This window comes from Delphinapterus leucas, chromosome 12 (genome assembly GCF_059928025.1).
Source record: "Delphinapterus leucas isolate spDelLeu-1000000601 "Yukka" chromosome 12, BTC_Dleu_Yukka2, whole genome shotgun sequence".
Lineage (NCBI taxonomy): Eukaryota > Metazoa > Chordata > Mammalia > Artiodactyla > Monodontidae > Delphinapterus > Delphinapterus leucas.
The window spans coordinates 65,665,035-65,689,037 of NC_143140.1; the positions used below are offsets into that span (position 1 = coordinate 65,665,035).

At 39.5% G+C, this 24,003-nt stretch overlaps 2 protein-coding genes across 8 annotated transcripts in view; one reads left to right on the forward strand and one right to left on the reverse strand.

Moving 5' to 3' along the window:
• Positions 1–8,861: 8,861 nt before the first annotated feature.
• ARG1 (arginase 1) lies at positions 8,862–21,370 on the forward strand. 2 transcript variants are annotated; one of them, XM_030760265.2, is made up of 8 exons: positions 8,862–9,094; positions 13,637–13,709; positions 16,070–16,244; positions 18,102–18,261; positions 19,484–19,578; positions 19,916–20,020; positions 20,245–20,381; positions 20,627–21,370. In XM_030760265.2, the coding sequence occupies exons 1-8, from the start codon at positions 9,038–9,040 to the stop codon at positions 20,791–20,793; spliced, it is 969 nt and encodes a 322-aa protein (XP_030616125.1). In that variant the 5' UTR covers positions 8,862–9,037; the 3' UTR covers positions 20,794–21,370. The 2 variants fall into 2 exon arrangements, with proteins under 2 accessions (XP_030616125.1, XP_089778131.1); XM_089922005.1 differs by having other exon boundaries at positions 8,863–9,094; positions 16,070–16,151.
• The window catches only part of MED23 (mediator complex subunit 23), a 42,173-nt gene continuing 39,452 nt past the window's right edge, over positions 21,283–24,003 (reverse strand). For all 6 annotated transcript variants that reach the window (XM_089922002.1, XM_089922001.1, XM_022556665.2 and 3 more), the window contains one exon: positions 21,283–22,519. In XM_089922002.1, the coding sequence (XP_089778128.1) occupies positions 22,352–22,519 (168 nt within the window). In that variant the 3' untranslated portion in view covers positions 21,283–22,351. The remainder of the gene's footprint in view (positions 22,520–24,003) is intronic.

The following is a 24,003-nucleotide window of genomic DNA, read 5'->3' on the forward strand; positions in this document are numbered from 1 at the left end:
TTGAACCCTTGTTTGGGAAGATCCCACATGCCACAGAGCAACTAAGACCATGCGCCACAACTACTGAGTCTGTGCTCTAGAGCCTGAGCCACAACTACTGAGTCTGCATGCCACAACTACTGAAGCCCATGCACCTAGAACCTGTGCTCGACGACAAAAGAAGCCACCGCAATGAGAAGCCCACACACAGCAACAAAGAGTAACTCCCGCTCTCCGCAACTAGAGAAAGCCTGCACACAGCAACGAAGACCCAACGCAGCCAAAGAAAATAATACATTAATTAATTAAAAAAAATTTTTTTACACATCTAGTTGTTTTAAGCATTGCCCAAATAAACAAAATTTTAGCCATTTAGAGCTGCCTGTCTGCTTTGCATACTTCACCAAATAGCACCCAACATCTGCTGGTCATAGATAAGATAAACCCTGTGATTATATAGGTGCCAAGCTGCTGCTGCCCTTCAGAGCTTTCTGCCCCAGAGGCTTCCTGGGAGACTGCTGAGAAACAACACATAAACATTTAAGTACCCTCTTTTCTGGGAATTTCCTTGCCCTTCTCTCCTTCTGGATGTCCCCCTCCCCCAAATAATCTCTAGATTGTTTGGTTCTGGTTCTGTGAGGGACTATTTTCAGATGGATGGATGGTTATAGGAATAGGTGTGTGTGTGTGTGTGTGTGTGTGTGTGTGTGTGTATTTCCTAGCTCTGCCTGCTGAAAGAGCACAGAGGCAATGATTTCCCAGGAGCGATGGGCATTCCTGCCACCCGGATCTTAGTTTCCACATACCATTCTCAAGTAAAAGGAACTGGGGCTCCTTGGACAAATGGCTAGCCCCAGGGCTGTCATAGGGAAAGAACAAGATGAAAGTACAAGACGAGCCTGGAATATCTCTTGGTTCCAGAAAGTAAGGAAGTGCTCAATAAAGATGGTGTCATTAAAACAAGATACACAAGTCAGCTTGAAACATTGGCCAAATCTGGGGTAATCTGAGAACAAAATAATAAACGGTAATGTTTTAGGTCAGGCAGCTATAACAAAATACTATAGACTATGTGGCTTAAACAATAGAAATTTCTCACAGTTCTAAAGTTCAAAATCAAGATGCCAGTAAGGTAGGTTTATTTCTTTTGGCTTGTAGGCAGCTGTCATCTCTCTGTGTGCTCACATGACCTCTTATTTGTGCATCCATGGAGAGAGAGAGCAAGTTTTTGATGTACCTTCTTATAAGGGCAATAATCCCATCATGAGGGCCCCACCCTCATGACCTCATCTAACCCTAGTTACCTCCCAAAGGCTCCTATTTTCAAATACCATTGAGGGTGAGGGGTTCAGCCTATCAACTGGATGTGGGGGACACCAACATTTGTAATAGAATATGATGGATCAATACCCATAGAGTAGAAACCACGATCACATGGTGATATGAATAACTGAATAAATAAATAAATGGGGAAGGAATAAAAGCTCTTTGTTAGAGTAGAATTCCAACTAATAAATGTAAAAAGTGATGGAAATAAATGATCACCATTTGGCAAATGTCACAGTAATAACTGTTTTAGTCAAGAATCATCAATGAAGGCTAAACTTAGTGGGTTGAAGTATAATGAGAAACAGGATAATTACATAAAACTGATTAACCTCACAAGATATTTATTAATCACAAAGAGAAAAATAGTAACTCTACAGTGGAGAAACCTGGTAAATCCTACTTTAACTGAGAGATCAAAGTCAACCTCAACAGTAATGGGACAAATCAACATCACATGCCCTCTAACGTGATACACGGAGAGTACACAATATTACTTCTGTGGTATTCTTGCAAAAATGTAAAACTTGAATTTAATCAGAGGAAACCTCAGACAATCCTAAGTTGAGAGACTCTTTAAAAGTCTGAAGTTTATGAAAGACAAAGAAAAACTGAGGAACTGAGATTAAAGGAGATTAAAGGTGATTAAAGGAGTCTAAGGGGACGTAACAAGTTCATGCAATCTGTGATCCTAGCTTCAGCCTGAGTTAAGGGCTCTGTCTATATATTATACCTCTGGTCCCACATAATGAAAAGTACAGAAGCAAGCAGTAAATAAAATGGTTTTCAGTAAATACTTATTGATTGATTACTTACCAAGGAATCTAGGTAGGTAGAGCCCTCTGCTTTCATCACTTCCCTCTCTTTGAGTGGCAATGTGTTTTGAACCACCCACAGAATGTAAGTGTGCATGTATACAGGATAGAGGAGCTCTGTCCTTCACCAGAGAATTTATAGCATATAAGCTAAAAAACTGAGTGGCTGCCTTGAAAGTGCTGGACTCTGCCGAGTAAAAATGTTTCATGATCTCAGAGGTGACTCTCATTCGTCCTTAACTCTGGAAAGCCAGAGAGCCACATCTTCAAACGGTTTACCCAAAGAGTGGATATCTTGTCGATTCCCCCTTTTGGGAAATGTCACTGGAAAGACCATAAGTTCAACTTTCTACTGTATTTTGCCAGAATACTCTCAAAAATTCACCTGTAAACTTCCAGTTTCCAAGAATAGTAGGCTAGGTTATTGAGATCATCTCTCTTGATGACAACAACTAAAAATAATGGGCAAAACTCACTTAAAAGCAGTGATGACCTAACATGACAGTAAAGAATTGTGAGGTTAAAATTAAAAGGGAAAATGGGAGCCTCAGGAAGTAAGCTAGAACAGAAGCTGCTTTTGCTCTGGGGCATTTGAAAATTCAGGTAAATTTTAACTTTTGTTTTGACAGCCTTGTGGAGTGAAATGGACATAAATCAAAGCTCAGGGCATATAAAAAGTTCAGAATTAAAGAAGAGACCTTAAAAAAAAGCTGTGACCCTTTAGAGGGACTATCCTCAGAGTAAGGTGGAAAAGAAGTTAACCAGTTTTTACAAAGATTTGCATCCAAGTTGCAATTCACCTGGGTGGCACTGAGACCCTGAGCCCTGAATTGGATTTAAGGTAGTTCTAGACTTGTTGTGTCCCAGGTACCTGGAAACTACACAGATTTTATCGGAAGAGGATACTTTTATCATCTCCTCACATTATTCCTGAAAATATTTTCATTAACAATGACCAGCACAAAGGTGACCTAGCATTAAAAAACAAATCACCATAAGAAAGAAACAATAAGAATAGAAGTAGGCCTACAAAGGTTTCAAACACTAATTACCAGCTACAGACTACAAGCTGACTATATTTACTATGTTTAAAGAAATGAAAGACAAACTTGGAAATAGCTTACAGGGAGAAGAAACCCATATCAAAAAAAAGGATAATAATTGAGAATTCATTAAAGAGATTTAGCTGATGGACAAATTATTGAACCAGGGAATAGATCAGAAGATGTTCCCTAGAAGGCAACATGGAAAGATAAAAAGACAAAAAGAGCAAGAGATAAGAGAATAGACTTAGAAGGCCTAACATACTTTTCACTTTAATCCCAGAAGGAGCGGAGAAAGAAGGTGAGGCGGAGAATATGAGACTCTTGCACATATAAAAATGGCTGGGAATTAAAAACAACCTGATAAGCAATATTTATCCACAGATTCAAGAAGCCAAAAAAATCCAAGAAAGATATATAGAAATGCACAGCTAGACCCAGCACACCAAAACTACAGAAAGCCAAAGGCAAAGAGAAAAATCTTGAAAATGACTAGACAAAACCCCACTTTCCTCCAGAAATGCCTCATTGGAAGCTTAGATAACGTAATTCCCAGAGCATGAACCAAGATAACCTTAAAACAAAATCCTGCCATCTCTTAAATTAACACACTTCTGGTTTCCATTAATAGTTACAAGAAATTGATATCCAGTGCTGGTTAATACACAGACACACTAAAACTCCTCAGCAAAAAAGAAAATTTTGTTTTTAATTTCAGTTTAATTTTCCAGAGAAGTCAGACTTTGAGGGCATCCACCATTTAGTAGGACAAATCAAAAGAAAGTAACCACTGAAACATAATATATAATGATTTGACTCTCTGGGTCTAGGTAGAGAACCTGATGAATTTTCTACAGATTCTTTGTCAACTTTTTCAGAGTATATGGTTCACTACTCACCAGGTTTCATTTCTGAAAGATTCCGAAAATCCTTTTAATTTTTTAAAAGCTAAAGTTTGACTGTCTCATTTATAAGAATGAAGAAGTCTTGCAGGTGAAGGGAGGTGGCATGAGAAGTGGGAGTAGCATTAGAGGGATCCAAGAAATGTGGATCCCATTCTCAGCTCTAGACTCAATTCGTTGTGTGAGTTGAACAAGCTGCTCTACCTCAGAGGACACGGTTTTTCCATATGCCTGACTTCCTACATTCCCAGCCACATTACCTTAGAGTAAATCTAGATCCCAATAACAGGCATACACAGTTGTTCTCTGGCTCCAATCTTTGCCTGTTAGTGCAGGACCTTAAGTCCTCACACTATTTCTAGGGTACTCTCAGGTGACTCACATGTGCTCATGAAACCAGCGATTATCATTTTCTGTGATTTATACCTTCTTCCTTCTCTCTTAGATTCTGTCTGGGAGTCTGCCACTGCAGCTTCCGAAATGAAATTTAAATATCTTCCCCATCCCAAGGCTCCAGTTCAGGGTCCCCTTGGGAACTGAGGGCTAGCTCTGGAGACTTTGGGGCACCAGGTGGGTGGGTCTTCCACTTTGGGGTTACTCACTGTCTCCTGGTGCAGTGCTGCCCCGAGCTCCTATGCTCATAGAGAGATCAGTGACATCCCGACATTTTGTTTCCTATAGCCCCCACACCCTCAGGAGGACTGCCTCAAGTCTGACTGGGTAAAGAGAGGAAGGCAAAGAAAGAGGAGGAGGCTATAAATACATAGTCATGAAGTGACATGAGCCAGACGCTCAGAGTGAAGCTTCTTTCATGGCCGCCCACTCTGCTTAAGCTTCTAGCATGCCTCAAAGGGTTAGAAGAGTTCCTTCCTAGAGACATGGCTAGTTAACGTACCAGGGATCATTAGTTTGAACATTTCTATAAAATCAAAGTGTTCCAGGAGTGGGCCCCTTATTGTATTGGGTTTAAAGAGTTTGGGCAAAAAAGAGTGGATATATGTATATGTATAGCTGAATCAGTTTGCTGTACAGCAGAAACTAACACAACATTATAAATCAACTATACTCTAATAAAAATTAAAAAAAAAAAAAAAGAACACTCAGTAATTCAAGAAAACTTAAGAACCACCAAGCTGGAAACACTGGTGCCGAGCGCGAACGTCCCATCTGTAGCACATACATCGTAGACCCACCCCCCTGCTGTCGTACCCACACCCCTCACACCCACCCTGACCCAGACCGAGATGAAACAGTCTCCAATGCCAGCCTTTCAGGTCACTCCATGAGTAAGAGATGGCTTAAAGAAAAAGAAAATCTTTAATGGAATCTGTTCTCAAATAATATGTTACAACAAAATATGAAGAATGTACACAATACAAAAATATTTAGAAGAAAAAAAAAAGTTTGGGCAATGCATCAAACAAAATGGTTCCCTGAAATCACTTCATTAGAGATTTAGTCCTTTGGATTTTTTGTACTTTCTAGCTCTTTATAAAAGTGCTAAGACTCCTGGGCTTCATTGGAAGACAGTCTTGTTTGTCAGTTGGCTGATGAAAGGACAATGCAGAGATGGGCCACAGTTTGAAGCCTTAGAAAGAGAAAGAGGTAGAGAGTAAGAGCTATATGATTTTTTGGTTTCTCTCATCATGTAACTTATTTATTCATCCTTTCTTTTTATTGCAAAACCTTAGCTGAGGGCTCTTAAGGGTTGCACTGTGTTCCCCTAAAGATATGGTGAAGTCCTTATCTCCAGTTCCTCAGAATGTGGCCGTATTTGGAAATAGGGTCATTGCATACATGTATAACTAGTCAAATGAGGTCATACTGAAGTAGGGTGGGCCCTAATCCAATATGACCTGTGACCTTATAAGAAGATGGCCATGGGAAAACACAGAGGCACAGGGAGAAGACCATGTGAAGATGGAGGATTAGAGTGACGCGTCTACAAGCCAAGGAATGCCAGAGGTTGCTGGAAAACCACCAGAAGCTAGGAAGAGGCAAGAAACGATTCTCCTATCGGTTTCAGGAGGAGCATGGCTCTGTGACACCTTGATTTCAAACTTCCAGCCTCCAGAATTATGAGATAACAGATTTCTGCTCTTTTAAGTCATCCAGTTTGTGATATTTTGTTATGGTAGCTCTAGGCAACTAATACAAGGGCCTATGTGTCGAACCTCATTCTAGTGGCTTTGGATCAAAGTCAAATAAGATGTGGTCCCATCTTCAGGAAAGTGCTAGATAGGATTTCAGAGAGAGAGAGAGACAGAGACAGACAGAGAGAGAGAGTGAAAGACGGAGGGAGAGAAGGAGAGATATTAGATAAGAGGTTTGTATTACTAGGAGAAGGGCTTTAAAAACTTAATATGTACACTCTAAAATAAAGGAAAGGATTGAGCTGGAAAAACTGGAGCTCTGATAGGATGATATAGGTAAGATGCCCTCTGTCTTCTTCCTTTTGAAGTCCTGAGATGACAGCTTTGGAGATCAAAAAGATGGTTTATGTTCACAACAAAAAGGAAACAGTAATCACTAGAAGTCAGCATGGGTTTACCAAGAAGAGAGTGTCTCTCAGGGTCAATTCATCATCTTTGACAGGGAAGTCAGACTGGTAAGTGACAAAATGTAACAGGCAAAGTGTAGCAAGAATTTATTGACATACCTGGAAGTTTTCCTTATGATATCCTTACAGCCAAGATAGAGTGGTTGAGCTGGGAATTGAGGGAACAGCTGTACCTATGGATCCATGACTAATGAATGGAACTATGACAATCTGGGCTGAGGTTTCCATCGGAATGCCAAGGAGCTCTTTCATAGGTGCTGCCCTGTTCAGTATTTTTATCAGTGAATTGGAAAGTCAAGCATTACCAAATTTGTCTTTGATGGGCTAGATGCCTCCATCTACACCTGGATGTGTGCACTTGGTTCTGGATAGGATCACATAGTTAAGGAGGCCATAGGGAAGCCAGAAGATGTTTTGAAGGGAATGACCAAGTTGATGACCTGAAGGAGAGTAGCCATCATGTAATATAAGAAACTGGTGAGGTATTTGGGGATATAGAGGCTAAACAATAGAGAATGCAAGAAGTACATGAAGCCGAGGGATACTGTGTTTTACTTGGATTGAAGGGTTGTAATCACCGGGTCAAGTAATAGGAAGGCAAACTCAGCTTGATATAGAAGGAACTTTCAGATGTTAGAGTAAAAATAATACACCCACAATGAAACCTGAAAGATATCAAATCTCTATGGACTCATCTACAAATTCAGTAAAAATTCTAACAGGATTTTTTTTTAAGGAACCCATCAACTTATTCTGAATATGTAGATGAACAGAGGCTTATAAATAGCTAAATCAGTTTTGAAAAAGAAGAGCAAAATGTTACTATTTGCCGAAGAATGGTAAGATATACCATAAAGCCAGGATAATCAAAGAGTGTGGACCTGGTACAGCCACAGGTAAATAAGCCAATGGATCAGAAGAAAGAGCCCATGTGTCTAGGGGAACTTGGTACACGAGGGAAATAACACTCAAATCCATGAGGCAAAATGGAAGGACGGCTCAGTGGGTGTTGTTGAGGAAACAGATGGACTCTACAAGGGAAAATAGAGTTGGAAAACTTACACAATGTACAAAGATGGGTATAGATGGATTAAAGAACTAAATGTGAAACATAAACTCTAAAGCAAATAGGAGAAAATACAGAAATATATATTTGTGATCTTGGAGTAGAAAGGACTTAATGAAACTTCCAAAGTGCAAAGCATAAGGAAAAAATTATTCAACTGTCCATTTCAAAAAATAAGAATCTTGAGTGATGACATATAAAGTTATCAGGTTACTGACAGATTAGAAAAAAGTTATTTGCAATGTGAAACCATAAGAGGTTAATACTTAGCTATATAAAATACCCCAAGTAAATATCTAGGATATATTGGGTTGGCCAAAAAGTTCGTTTGGGTTTTTCTATAAGGTCTTACACACTGGTCTGACAGGCACACATAGCTGACACTTCATCTGCGTTTAGAATGTAAAGTCCAGTGGTTAGGTGGATCCAGAATGCCTACGACTGTGTCATGGCTCTTCCTCTTTGTGACATTTGGCAACCCCTCTGAACTTTAGTTGCTTCATCAGTAAAATAACACAAATAATGAGACTGGTCATAAAATTCACATAAGGATTAAATGAGATAATATAAACCAGAACAGCATCTGGCACATGATAAAAACTCAGCCGTGGCTGTTTTTGCATCTCTATTTCATTTTGATATTATGAGTCCAATAACTGTTACTTTCCCGCATATTGTATTTCAAAATTAGTGTGGTAACGCTTCTGGGTTATTAATCAGGCAATTAAGTTTTTCTTTAATTAATAATCAGAAAAGGAAGTCATATGCCTTCCCTGAGACTGTGCTCTGGCGGTGTATGAGGTGTGCCTCGTAGATTAACCATTAATCCCAGAGTGAAAACTGAATTCAGCGTTGTAGAGCTGGAAGGGATGTGGGAGACCATCTTGCTAGTCCCAGCCCTTTCGACACAGGAGGATGCAAAGACCTGGAGGAGGTAAGTGCCATGCCCTGAGTTTGCACCGCAAGAACCATAGCACTTCTTCTGTGGTTTTGATTAATTAATTATGACTAGAAAAGATAATTAGGAAATCAAAGTGGTGATTAGGAAAGATTAATGTCACCAGCTGGCTTTGTCAAATGGGTGTGAACTGTCTACATGAATAATCTCACTTAATTAGAGACCTAGACCCAGAGGACTCATAGTTATTCCAAGTATGAACTTGCTGGACTTCCACTTGACTGTTGCTTTGTTTCAGTAGGTGGAGCCACTCTCCCTCATTAGAATAAAGTAAACAGATTTAACTCAATTATAAATAGAAAAATAATATGTGCTCTCCGTCACTGAGAGTTGCACAGAGTGACGACTGGCTCGAAACCCCGGGTGCAACAGTGAGCAGTGCTGGAGCATGAGTTCCAAGCCAAAATCCATAGGGATCATCGGAGCTCCTTTCTCAAAGGGCCAGGTGAGTAAAAACCCTGGCTTTGAATAGCCGGAATTTATGAGAAAGTTTCGAATTTCAAAATTAGTAAGGTGTTAATGTCTAGTTAGTTAAATTCCCTGATACAACCTGACCTGAAATCTATGTTTTAAAGTCCTCTCACCATTTTGCATCATTGTATAATTATGGTCACAAATCCATTTATTCTTATGGCTCCTAATCTCAGCCACAGCTAATTTTATTTAAATCTGCTGAATTTTTCCTCATAATTTTTTAAGAGAAAATATTTTTATTTGAATGGGAATAGAATATTTCTGCATTGTAGCTACTCATTTAGATTTCCGTGCTCTCGTTGCTTTTGGTGTTACTGTGTATGTAGAAGGAGATAGAATTTTAAGAAAACACATTTGTTTAGTTATGTAATTAACACCTAGAAGAATTTCATAGACGGGCAGCAACCTTTAGAATTTAAAAATGTGGATAACCTAAATATTATTGATTTATCAACTTTGCGAGTGATTTATATTATTTTAGGGCTTTCATGATTCTATAAAAGTACTGATTTCATGGACTAGGTAGAGTCCCTTGTGCACCTCTCTTTGAGGGAGGAAAAAAGAAAAACAAAAAAGGAAACCCACCTGCAAGTTGACCACATTGAAAGGACTAATGAATTTATCAAACTCCCAGATTCCAAAACATGCCAGCCACACGTAAATGTACAGTCTTTTTTTTTTCTCTGCCCAGGCACACTCATTCTGGTAAATCTAATGAGATTACAGATATCTTCGACTCCTGTAAGCGTCTGTGCTAAAAGAGGGGGGATGGGGAAGTACAAAAACAAAAACAAACAGGATAGAGTGTGAATTGACACCTTCCCAGGCTGATTTTTTGTGGTTGTGGTTGTTTTAAATGGGGTTTCTCAGGTGTCTTAGAACTTTCTCTTTGCCCGTCTGAGCAATGTATTTCTTCTCTTAGTTTTGAACTCTTGCTTTGCTCTCTGGCTTTTTTATTACAAAACAAATTGGGACAGGTCGGAGGTTAGAGATGCAAACTGCATTTGGACTGTCAGTCAATACTGCTTCACTTTCCCTGGAAATCTTCCAAAGGTCTCTCCTGAAACACAGGGACATTTTGCTGACAAAGAAGTGTTTCTTTTAATGCTGGCGGTAATTGCAAAATCCACAATGTGCTCACCTATTCTTGGGACAGGTTCTAACAAAGATAGCACTGAAATAACTGATAAAAAAAGAAGGAAGGAAAGAAGAGAGGAGGGAGGGAGGAATGAAGGAAGGAAGGAAGGGAGGGAGGAAACGGCTTGAATATGCTCTGACCCCTGGACCTCAGCAGAAGGCCAAATGCTGATAATAACAGCCATTCCAGGGGATAATATTTTGAAATATAGCCAGATGCATTTTCCATTCTCCATAATTCTTCCTTCCTGGCTTCTACAGCTCTTCCTTATTAAAACATGGCCCGGGGCTTCCCTGGTGGCGCAGTGGTTGAGAGTCCCCCTGCCGATGCAGGGGACACGGGTTCATGCCCCTGTCCGGGAAGATCCCACATGCAGCGGAGCGGCTGGGCCCGTGAGCCATGGCTGCTGACCCTGCACGTCCGGAGCCTGTGCTCCGCAACGGGAGAGGCCACAGCAGTGAGAGGCCCGAGTACGGCAAAAAAAACAACGACGACAACAACAAAAAAACATGGCCCCATGAGAATGAAGCTTATTGTCTCGTGATAGTAAGGACTCAGAGAGAGATATTTTTCTACACTAAGCCATAGCATAGAAGGGAAAAAAATGGCCAACATATAAATTTCTGTCCTCACTTAAAGGAGGTAAAATTGGATAAATAGGCAAAAGGGAGGATTAAAGGGCTAGAAGGTTGAATCTGAAAAAGGACTCCATTCCCTTGCAGGGCAGTGGTTAAGGGGAGGAGGTGGTGGCAAAGAATGAAGTAGGTATTGTATTGATTTTACTGTTGAGTTAACTAAAAGGCTCAGAGAGATTTGAGAACTTGCTCAAGGTCACACAGCTTTGACTGTGTAATTCCAGACAGGACTGTCTGATACCAGAGCCTGTGCTCCTGACCTGCACTGGTGCATCTTTAGATCTACAGCGGATCTTAGAGTTGCAGTCAGTTAGGGAATGGAGCCCAGCTTCAAAGTCAGTAGAGCTAACAAAGAACAATGAGAAAAGACCAATCATTAGAAGCAGTTTGAATCAGACAAAAAAAAAAAAAAAGCTAAAAAGTGTCACTCTGTGAACTTGATCGACTGTGATATTGTAATAAATATACAGCTGGGCCTCCATATCTGCGGGTTCTGTATCTGGAATATCTTTATGTCATTTTACGTAAGGGACTTGAGCATCCGTGCAGGGGGCAGGGGGTAGGGGGAGTAGGGGTGGGGAGATGGGGAGGTGGTGGGGTAGGGTAGGTGTCCTGGAACCAATCCTCTACAGATACTGAGGGAGGACTTTCATATCAACTAAGGGGTGTATAAGATTTGTTGTGTGTGTTTTTTTTTATAATTCTTAAAGTTCAGAATGGTGTTATTTTTATTTTTATTCTTTTGGCGGTAGGCAGGCCTCTCACTGTTGTGGCCTGTCCCGTTGCGGAGCACAGGCTCCGGACGCGCAGGCTCAGCGGCCATGGCTCACGGGCCCAGCCTCTCCGCGGCATGTGGGATCTTCCCGGACCGGGGCACGAACCCGTGTCCCCTGCATCGGCAGGCGGACTCTCAACCACTGCGCCACCAGGGAAGCCCCAGAATGGTGTTATTTTTAAAATTTTTATTGAAATATAGTTGATTTATAATGTTGTGTTAGTTTTGAGTGTACAGCAAAGTGATTCAGTTTTATATATGAACGTAAATTTAAAATTCTTTTCCATTATAGGTTATTACAAGATGTTGAGTATAGTTTTCTGTGCTACACAGTAGGTGCTTGCTGGTTATCTATTTTATATATAGCAGTGTGTATATTTTAATCCCGAACTCCTAATTTATCCCCTCCTCCGTCTCCCCTTTGGTAATCATAAGTTTGTTTTGTATGTCTGTGAGTCTATTTCTGTTTTGTAAATAAGTTCATTTGTAAGGGGTGTATGAGATTTGTTCTAAAGTTTGAAAGGGAGAGGGAAAAAGGGCAGGGAGTTTTATCAAATTGACAATTTTTGAGCATCTGCTAAGTGTCAGCTCCGTACTACAAAACACAGTGCTGGAAGTGTAGAAAAAATTGGACTGAAATCTAATAATGGAGAAAAGACAAAACAAACACAAAACCAAGGCAAAATCTGAGCCAAGCAGCACGCTGTTGGAGTTTAAAGAAGGAGAAATTGTATCTGCTTGAGAGGGGGTGGGAGTCATACAAAAAAGGAGTGGAGTGAAGGAGCAAATGTGTCCATCTGAGTGTGGGGCGTCCCTGGCTGCCAGGGACAGGAATTTGACATGGAGGATTTACCCGGCAGCCAGGGCAAATCATCCGGTAATTTGAGTTGGGGAGAAATATCTACTTAGTTTGGTGCCACGGCACAATCCTGGGGATAGATCCACGTGTCTTTTGGCACACCTTCTCCCCTGAGAACACAAAGTAACCTCCTGTATTGAAAAGGCTTGTTGGAAATTAGAATCAGAGAGACACATGCAAGGACCGGTTCTTTAGATGGCTAATCTGCCGGGAGGCTGGAGAAGACTTACAGCCAGGAGGAAGCGTGTTAGCTTCCCTGATGTAAAATGAGCAAAGGTAGAATTGTGCCAACTGTGCTTAACCAGGTCAAAATACCTGAAATACCAGGTAAGTTTTGTGGTTTCGGCTCCCGGGTGATGATTTTCCCTGCTGCCTGCTTTCTCCCCAAGAGCCCTAACTTACCACCGTGAGGACCTGCAAGTAGGTCTTTCTCATGCCATGCTCTTTTTTTTTTTCTTCCTTATGTTTTTACTCAAGCTGTTCCCCTGGTTTGCAAAGTTTCTCTATCACCCTATCTATTTTCCTGAACACCTACTCACGTTGCAGGACTCAGCAGAAATATCAGCCTACTCCACGCAGACTTCTCTGACACACTCTGCTCCTGGCAGAGTTAGGATCATCCTGTTTTTGTGGTTATGAATCTTGTATCTGCGTTGAAGCAAGTCTCTAAGCACTGTAATTGGGATTAAATATCCAAATCCCCTATTAGCTTGTTAGTTACTCAAAGACAGAAGCCCTCTCCTTTTAATCACTCTATCTCCATCTCTCAGAGTGCTTTTGCACAAAATATGTGTTCACTGTGCTGGTAACGCGGTGCGATGGAGAAGAGGAGATGCAAGTTTTGGAATCTAAAGAGTGCAGATGTGAACTAAGGCTCTCCCATTTGTTAGGAAAGTTATATAACCTTTCTGATTCTGGATCTTCATATTTGACATAGGGGTAATTCAATCTACCTTGCCGTGATGATTAAATGAGATAATGTAAATTCCTGACTCTGTAGGTATTCAAAAATTGATACTCTTCAATTGATTAATGAAAAGGGTTCCCATTGTGGGCATCAGATGGTCATGATAATGTCTGAATTACTCTATTTTTTAATTGTTCAGCCACGAGGAGGGGTGGAAGAAGGCCCTACAGTATTGAGGAAGGCTGGTCTGCTTGAGAAACTTAAAGAACTAGGTAATTTGAAAAAATTAATTACTTTTTATTGAAGTATAGTTAATGTACAATATTATGTTACATGTATGTACAATATAATGCTTCACATTTTTAAAGGTTATACTCCATTTACAGTTATTATAAAATGTTGGCTTATATTTCCTGTGTTGTACAATATATCCTTGTAGCTTATTTTGTACATAGTAGTTCGTACCTCTTAATCCCTTACCCCTATATTGCCCCTCCCCACTGGTAACCACTAGTTTGAGCAAGGTAATTTTTAACTTGAAAGATCAGCCTGATTTTCTTCTCACTCTGAAGGAAGGACCAGGCTCCTGCTAAAAGAGGGTGTGTCTGGAGTGACATTTATACCACAGAATTGCAGCATTGGCTATAACCCTAGAAGTACAGCCTATAAAAAAAGCAGCGATGGGGAGCATGCTCAGTAAATACTGTTGGATGAATATCCTCACTCAGATCTTTTGTCTTTCCAGCCAGACTCTTGCATAAGAGAATGTGTGTGTGCAAGAACTGGGGGTGGGTCGTAGGGGAGTCAGAGGAATTGAAAATGAAAAGCCAGGGGCAGCAGGAAGTACACTACTAGCAAGAGGACCCCTATTTGTGAAAGGAAAGAAAATAAAACAGTAATATGATAACAATAATAGTACCTAGTGTTTGCATGGTGTGTATATGTGTACACATATACATATACATACATATATACGAGCATGCAAATGCAAAGTGATATAATTTTAAAAGTATGGGCTAAAGTAAACGTCATCTTTATATTTAGAACTCTGATGAAGTGTTGGGGAGGATATGGAGCAACTTGAACCCTCGTGTATTTCTGGCGGGAATGCATAATGATACAGCCACTTTGGAAAGCACTTTGGCAGTTTTTAAATAAACATACATTTACCTCTTGACCCAGCAAATCTGCTCCTAGATATTTACCCAAGAGAAGTGAAAACATATACCATAAACACTACTACCCGAATGTTTGTAGCAGTATTATTTATAAAAGCCAAGAAATGGAAACGAAATGCCTATTAACCGGTGAATGGATAAACAAAAAGTGGTACATCCATACTACGGGATAGTGCTCAACAATAAAAAGGAACAGACTGCTGACATAGGCAAGAACATGGATGAATGGCAAAGACGTCATGCTGAGTGAAAGAAGCCAGACACAAAAGACTACCGTGTGAAATTTTAGAAAAGACCCAAGCATAGCAGGACAAAGATCAGTAGTTGCCTGAGGGTGGGGCAGGGATTGACCATAAAGGGGCACGAGGGAATTTAGGGGGTGATGAAAATATTCTAAATCTTGATTATGGTGATGGTTGCAAGACTGTAGATATTTCTAAGACTGGTTGATCTGTACATTTAAAGTGAGTGAATTTTAGTGAATAACAATTATACCTCATAAAGCAAAAAAAAAAAAAAAGACCCCAAGAAAGAACAGAATGCTTGGGGAAATGGACTAGACTAGTCCCTCTGTTAACAAGCATAATTTGGTCATATTTTATATCAGGTTGAATCTCTTGAAGGTGTTAGTGAATCATGGATACACACGGACATTTAATGACTACAGCGTACAATGACTGGTTAGTTCAGAACACTGTACTTATATCACATGAAGCTCTGTAAATTGAAGCCTAAACAGGGCCTTTTAGGGAGTGACCTAGGTCCTTAGAAACTTTGGGCTAGCTGCAATTTCTTTTTTAAAGAAGTATAATAATAGAGCTTTTATTTCCTGACCTCACAAAAGCTTTTAAGGCTCGTTGCTAATCATACGTTCTTATTTAATTCAGACAGTCCCACTATGAGGCAGGTACGATGGACAGAGCAGGGAGCTGAGCTGCTTCAGCTGGTGACAGATTGGACTGAAACCATGGGCTGTTAATATAGTGTGAGAAAATTTAGAAAATATTGGTGTATTTTCTTCTGGGCATAAATATATATGTATACATATTCTTTTAAAAACAATTTCTTCATTACATATACAAAACACGCTTATTGTAGTAAAGTAGACAGCACATAAACAGAGACAGAGACCAAGACAGTGATGCCACCCATTAAGAGCAAACCAGCTTATCACTGTTACACTTTCGTGTCTAGCCTAACTGGCTCAATTCAAGAGGTATCGATATTTGCAGAGAACCCAGTATACAGCAGGCACAGGTGTACAGCAAATGTGGGATGATGCTGTCAGGCAACAGTGGACAAGGTTTTTTGCCTTCACAAGTTTTTACAGCCATTCCAGACTTTTTTTTTTTTTTTGCAAATACACCTATTTGGTAAAATTGGAATCATCCTACAGGCTGTTTTGTAATCTCTTTTTTTACTTAGTAACCTGAAACTTTTAATTTTAATTATAGAGTGTGATGTGAAAGATTATGGGGCCCTGACCTTTGCTGATGTCCCTAATGACAGTCCCTTCCAAATCGTGAAGAATCCAAGGTCTGTGGGAAAAGCAAGTGAACAGCTGGCTGATGTGGTGGCAGAAATCAAGAGGAACGGAAGGACCAGTCTTGTACTGGGCGGAGACCACAGGTCTTTTTTAATGATTATCTCTATGGAAGTCTGGCACAAATACTGTAAAGGAAGTATCACCAAAACCATGAGAAGAGAGAAAATAAGGAAGGGAGAGCATTGATCAATATTTTACACCAAATTTTCTGTCTTTTTTCTTTTAAATTTATTGGTTACTACTTTATTTTGGAAACATAAATTTAGCTCTGTTTGAAGGCTTGCATTATCTGTATAACAGCAGAAGATACATGACATGTGAATGGATTTAGGCAAAATATTCAGACTTACATTTCTAAATAAATGAGCACTGAGGAAATTCATAGTCAGTTTACTGTACTTGATTACTGATAATAGAAACAACTCATTTAGGTCAACAACTAAAGCATGCGTTTTCCCGTTATAAAAGTTAATAATTGTAAAAATTTTGAAATACACACACATATATAAAAGGGAAAAAACGATGGCAGTTGTAATTCTCTAACAACCGTTTCTACTGGAATTTTGAAAATCTGGCATACTTCCTTCCTGCCACAATTTTTTCCTTGTGTATGATTTTAACAATTGTGTATTATCCTGTTTTGTTCTTAATCTACACTACCAATTTCCTTCTGTTACTTCATGATATATACAAGCATAATTGTTTATTGTTGCTTAATTTTTCATCAAAGTATGATATCACTATATATATCCATATTTTCAGATATTCAGATTATTTTCAAATTTTCACCATTATAAATAATTTGGCAAAGATAATTTTTGCGTGCAAGTCTTTCCATGTTTACTCTCAAGGTCCCACGATATGTTATCAGAAGAAGTATAATTAGATAAATAGTACAAATATTACAATAGCTCTTGATGCAAGGGTCAGTTACCTCATCCCCCTCCGTTTTCTCCCCTAAAGCCAAAGAGTTACCAGGGCTTCTGTGACGAAACTGCCATTGAGAAACTGGAGCTCACTTTCTTTTCTAAGCGGAAAAATTTGTAAGTGGAAATTTTCAGAGTGGCTAATGGCCAAAGGAAAAGAAACCTGTAGGGAAAGACAAACATTAAGCTGAATCATCAATACCTGAACATCAAGAAACGACTGCTTCCACTTTGAGAATCTGAAAGTTCACGATTCTCTGGAGGATTCCTGAACATTCACAAGTGGGAGAATGCAAGCATTGCATGGCAAATCCTGATCTTTTAACTTTTGTGTAAGATATTACTTAGCATTTTCATTCCGGCAAGTTTTCTGGAGCTTGGAATGTTTGAGATGAACTTTGAGGGTTCTGGATCTGGCTAAGAGCGGGTCCTTAAATACCTAGCAGGAGACTAGAAAGTTCCAGCAGAGGATCTGAGTGAGTGAGCTCCCAGGATACTCTGGCTGAAGTGGATGTAAGGACTTCCGAGTGATGCTCCCCAATTGTAAAAGAATTGGATTTTAAGAAAAATGGAAGGACTCTGTCATAATTCACTTGGGAGAATTAGTATTTACCAAGAGAGATGAGAGTACAGAAAACGAGCCTGAGTTAACCCTGAGAGTTGAGTGGTGTCTCATGCTAAAAAATCTCTTGTGTGGCTACTGTCTTTTCACACAGTTAATTTTTAGTTAAACTATAATTTGCAATTTTATTAGAAGGTGGTTTTGAAAAAAATTACAAATTTATTAGTAATGCCATTGAAGTGAATAAATATAACTTGTTAGTAAATATTAAGTATAAGCTATACTTTCTCTATTGTTATCATTGTTTAATTGGCATCTCCAGTTTAAAACCTCTCAGAAATATTAGCCACTTTGACTTAAAGGAAAATCAGGTGAGGATGTTGCATTTATGATATGATGTATGTAATGATACTGCAAACCTGATGTCCATACAAACTTCTTTTCCTCTCAAGTTTGGCAATTGGCAGTATCTCTGGCCATGCCAGGGTCCACCCAGATCTCTGTGTCATTTGGGTGGATGCTCACACCGACATCAACACTCCACTGACGACCACAACTGGGAACTTACATGGACAACCTGTATCTTTCCTCCTGAAGGAACTAAAGGGAAAGGTAAACAGCTGGTTGGTATTTTGTTACAAAAGAATTATCTTTAGCAGAAGTTCAGGAGGCGGAAGGGAAGTAAGAACCCCTGTGCCATCTTCTTGATTAACTTCTCAAACTTTTTTCTGGGCAGCCAATAAGCAATGGGTGGGCGGATAGAGGTGGTGAGGCTCTGTACCTCTACCTTGATAGTTTGCAAACTGACTTCATATGTAGCTTCCCTTCTGATTCTTAAACTACCCTTTTTAGTAGGTGGGGCAGAGAGGAATCCTCTATAAACAAGTTAACAGAGGTTCAGAGGTTAACAGACATACCAAATGTGCAGCAAGGACCAGAACTGGTCTCCTGGCACCTCCTCCTTCTACTACAAACCCCATAGCCTCTCATGCTTACCAAGTGTCCCCTCCACATCATAGGGCCTTTTCAAACATGGAGTTTTAAAATGAGGATTATGGTGGTTTATTATTTAACATCTTTACTATGAGAAACATATATCTAAACCACAAGAGGAAGAACTACCTCCTCCTTGGAAACTTCTTTTCTAAAAGACGTTAAGATGAAATTCCAGAATGAGATTTAACATTGTAGTTCATAATTTTATTGATATGCTGTAGCATATCAATAAAACAATTTTTATTGATTCAACCGTAGCAAATTGGCCGTTGTGATGATACTTGGGGATCAAAACCTCCTTAATGTTAAATGTCGGCAGCAATGTTTTCCGAACAGATGACCAAAGTGATAGGCTTGCAAAATGCGTAGCCAGCTCATGGGAAGAGCCAAGCATGGCTCCAGGACATCTGAAGATATGGTCAAACCAAAGGTCTGATCGAAAATTTCCCTTAGCCACTCTCAACCACCCTCTGGATTAAGTCTTTACTAAGAGAAGAAAAGAAGGAAGCTACGAAAGTAATGGAAGCACACTGATTTCTTTACAGAAGAGTTCCAGGAGAGCAGGGCAGAGTGGAAATGGGGCGCAGGGCAGGTAAACGCTGACAAGTGATTCAGGTTAGGTGTGGGCCACAGGGTTGAAGCTGGGTAAGGCCAAAGCAAACAAGGGTAGCACAGGCGGGCAGGCACTTCATTCTTCATTTTGTATTATATTTTAATGATTTCCCTGAGATTTATGTTCTAAACCAGACACAGGCAATCTAACAAGTGTCCTTAACTTTCAATGTAAGATTTGCTCAAGAGAAGCATATATAACCCAATGGAACCATTGCAATTCTAGATTCCCGATGTCCCAGGATTCTCCTGGGTGACTCCCTGCCTATCTGCCAAAGATATTGTGTATATTGGCCTGAGAGACGTGGACCCTGGGGAACAGTAAGTTTATTCCTTGATGTGACTTATCTTCCTTTTTGTCCTTTCTCTTGCTAGGTGTGCTGGTCAAGCCGATGAGAAAAAATTATTTTCAGCACCAAGTCTATATATCTATATCTACACATATTTATATGTATACACGTACATACATATACGTGTATGTATTCAGGTGATTTTTACGTTGACTTGCTATTTAGAGATATATTGATATATACATACAGTTCACCAAACTTAAATATTTTTTTTAATCTCACCACACTGATCTTTTCTTTAAAAGGAAACAAGAGGGCATAGGGTCAGTCTCCTTATAAATTGTAGATTAATATATCCTCTTTCATAGCTACATTTTGAAAATTCTGGGAATTAAATACTTTTCAATGACTGAAGTGGATAAACTGGGAATTGGCAAGGTGATGGAAGAAGCATTCAGCTATCTACTAGGAAGGTATGATACTTTGTGTGTGTGTATGTGTGTTTGTATGTGTGTAACATAAATATTATGAAAAGGACTTGCTACTGACACTGGTCAATGTAAGTTATTAATAAAGCAAGGAAGTACAATCATGGAACTTCACTGGGTTGTTACTTTTTATGAAGTAAGAACTGTATTTTTCTACGAAATATTAAACCACCAACTTTAAACTGAATTCCTTTCCCACCTCTTAAAAGAAAGAAAAGGCCAATTCATTTGAGCTTTGATGTTGATGGACTGGACCCGTCTTTCACACCAGCTACTGGCACACCAGTCCAGGGAGGTCTGTCTTACAGAGAAGGTCTCTACATCACAGAAGAAATTTACAAAACAGGTATGTAAAAATCTGAGTGAATAAAGAAGGAAGTGTACACCCGGCCAATATATATTGATACCTCCCAAATCTGAAGATCGAGCCCCAACAGACACTTCCTAAATGTCCATTGCATGATGCAATGACTGAAATGTTTTCAGTTATTACACCTCTTTCTATTCCCAGATAATATTTCAAGTCAGTCTGTACTAAATTAAAAATGTCAACTATTTAATAAATTACATTATTTCCATTTGTTGTTGTAGGGCTACTGTCAGGATTAGATATAATGGAAGTGAATCCATCTCTGGGGAAGACACCAGAAGAAGTAACTCGGACAGTGAACACAGCAGTAGCAATAACCTTGGCTTGCTTTGGAGTTGCTCGGGAGGGTAACCATAAGCCTACTGATTACCTTAACCCGCCTAAGTAAACATGGAAACGTCATATAAAAATATCACAGTTAATGACATAATTAGCAAATCGACTAGTTTAAACTTCTAGTTATCCTCCCAAAGGTTTCGTCTTTCAGAAAAATGTTTTGCCTTGGTAAAAGTTAGTACAATTAGTATAAACTGTATCAATTCCCTCTTGGTATGAAATTCAAGATATGGAAATGCTAACTTTTGTGAAATTAAAAAGCTTATATTCCCATTTTGGCAAAAGCCTTATCGTTAGAGAAATACACATTCATTTCCAAATAAAAATATGCTGGCATTAAAAATAAACACCTATATCAGCCCCCGCACATAGAATGGATCTCTTGATTTCAGGAGATAAAGCTACCCAGCCTGAAAAGGGACCATATTTCCATGTTGTTCAAAGCTGTAATCCCTAGAAACTTCTTTTCTCTTTATCTCTTTGTAAGGTTCTGTCACTGCTACACAGGTTTCTAAATACAAGCAAAACACACACACACAGGTGAGAGTGTCAACCTGGAAAAGCAACTGATTTATTTTTAAAAACAGAGATTAAAGAATCACCACTTAAGGATGATTTTATTAAGCTTATGCATTTCTAGCTATGTTATTTTCTTTCTTTTTTTTTTTTTTAAAGAAGATGTTGGGGGTAGGAGTTTAGTAATTTATTTATTTATTTTTGCTGTGTTGGGTCTTCGTTTCTGTGCGAGGGCTTTCTCTAGTTGTGGGAAGCGGGGGCCACTCTTCATCGCGGTGCGTGGGCCTCTCACTATCGCGGCCTCTCTTGTTGTGGAGCACGGGCTCCAGACGCGCAGGCTCAGTAGTTGTGGCTCACGGGCCTAGTTGTTCCGCGGCATGTGGGATCCTCCCAGACCAGGGCTCAAACCCGTGTCCCCTGCATTAGCAGGCAGTTTCTCAACCACTGCGCCACTAGGGAAGCCCTAGCTATGTTATTTTCTTACATGACTTCCAACTCATTTCATATAGTAAGTTCAAGTCCATGGCAAAGGCAAAAACTTGCCAATCTACACTAGAAATATTAGCCCATTTACTTGGAAATCTATGATAAAAAATTTAAGCCATTTTAAAAAGAATATGAACCTGTTTGCTCCAGTAATGCAATGAAATCTAGAGTCCTTTACTTGACAAAAATCTCTTATCCCAGATACACCAAAAGAGATTTATGTATAAAAGGATTTGTAGTAACTATTTTACATGTGTGGTGCCTTTAAACCAGTGTATTTGAAGACTGAATAAGTCATTAATACTAAAAAATAAAAACAATGGCCAAGATAGGAAAGATTGAGAGTGCCTAGTAAAAGTCATTTAATCAGATTATGTCCCCATTCCTAGGTAGCTCTAGTACATTGTTGTGGATATGAACAACGTGTAGCTTACTTTATCTCTTAGAGACAAAAACATAGGGAGATGGGAGTTGGAAGTCAACAGATTCACCATTTGAATCAGAATAAAACAATCTGAACATCACTGCCTCTACTCCACCACTATGTAGCACGATCATGTTCAGATTTAATAGATTCAAGTCCGTTTTCGCCACAGCACACCCTGACCTCACTGAGTCACTGGCAGAGACACTGGCACCTGATTAGACTGAGGTGCTGGAGACCCACTACTGACGGCTTGTGGAGGCACTGCAGCTGGTTCCATCTTGCTAATGTGAGTGATGAATCGAAGACGAAGTTTTAAAGCTGGTTTTAAATTACAGATAATCTTCTCTACCTAAAAAATGAAAACACATTAAAAAGTATTTTAACCAGAGAACTTCAATTTCCAACCTTTAAAGAAGCAATTTACACATACCCTGAGACAATAAACTAGGGAGTGGAACAGGTGGATGAGATGTTTCTCTGCATGTTTTGTGTTTTAACAAAAGCAGATAAAACTCCTTCTTTCTTACATGAGAAAAAACATGTGTTGTCCCTCACACACACACATATATATATGTATATATGTGTATGTGCGTCTATCTATGTATGCATACACTTACAAAAACGTACTCATTTACCTAGCTAGCCAGTCGTCCCACTGACGATAGCTAGTAGAGTTTACACTGGGAATTCTACATACCCACCAAGGGGATCATCCTTTTAAGATACCATCTTCACGGAAGGTATCATGTAAGGGAAGCATAAAGCACGATTATATGTCGAAGTTCTTTGAATAACTTACGTTCATAACATTTATCTATAAAGCTAACTTTCTGGTTTTGATTTACACTTGGAATTCAAACTAAATAATATTAGATCTACTCTTACTTAAAAAACTTTAAAGAAATAAATACATCAAGCAGTTCCATAGCTTTCTTAGCTTTACTCAAATGTTTTTGGATCTTACTAGGAAAGATCAGCCCATTAATAATTCTTCCTTTTTGTATTCCCCTTGTGTCAAAGTTTCTTAGGCCCAAATATAGGGAATATGCTAACAAGAACATTTCTGAATGGGTTCCCACTTGACAATCCTGCTGAGGCATGAAGGAGGCGACACCCTCCCCACCCCATGTCGCCAGCTCCAAGGAACGAATCCCTCAGGCTAGGAGTCATATGTTTACGTCTATCAATTTATGTTCCTTTCCCATTTTAGAGAGAAGTAACATTGAAGTATGGAGGGGAGGTCACTTAATTCCACCTATCTGCCCTCTCTCCACCCTTCTAAAACAGCTGAGATCCTGGTTTCCACTGACAGGAAACTCAGTTATGATTTAAGGAGGACCCTTCCACTTTGAGACAGCTCTCCCAGGGAATGGCTCTTTATATGCTGAGTTACAACGTGCCTCCCTTTAACTTCACCAGTTTGTATACCTTTTAAAGTGACACAGAACAAATTTAATACCTATTCCAAATGGCAACACCCAAATAGTAAGAATACAATTGATTCCCCAGGACTTTAAAAATTCAAGTTAAGCACCCCCAGTTCCTTCAAATACCCTTCACTAGTTATTCTCCTGACCCTCCCGGTTTTAGTCTTCTTGTCATGCTGCGATTTGTCTCACATCCTCACAGTGTACCCTAATCACTGTGGGGAAAACTAGGCCCTGCTTCACTTATAACACAAGGCCTCTCTGATCTTTTCAGTAGCCATACCGTACTGTTTCTTCCTAATGAGTTTACTGTTAATAAACCCCCAGGTCTTTTTCAGATGTTTTGCTGCAAATATCAAGGGGAAAAGTGTGAGAAATTATAATAGGTATTTACTTTAACACTATG

Coding starts and splice junctions, on each gene's coding strand:
- ARG1 (XM_030760265.2), top strand. CDS start 9,038: ATGAGTTCCAAGCCAAAATCCATAGGGATCATCGGAGCTCCTTTCTCA. Junction 13,710..16,069: donor TGAGAAACTTAAAGAACTAG/GTAATTTGAAAA, acceptor TTTTAATTATAG/AGTGTGATGTGAAAGATTAT. Junction 20,021..20,244: donor TTCAGCTATCTACTAGGAAG/GTATGATACTTT, acceptor ACCTCTTAAAAG/AAAGAAAAGGCCAATTCATT.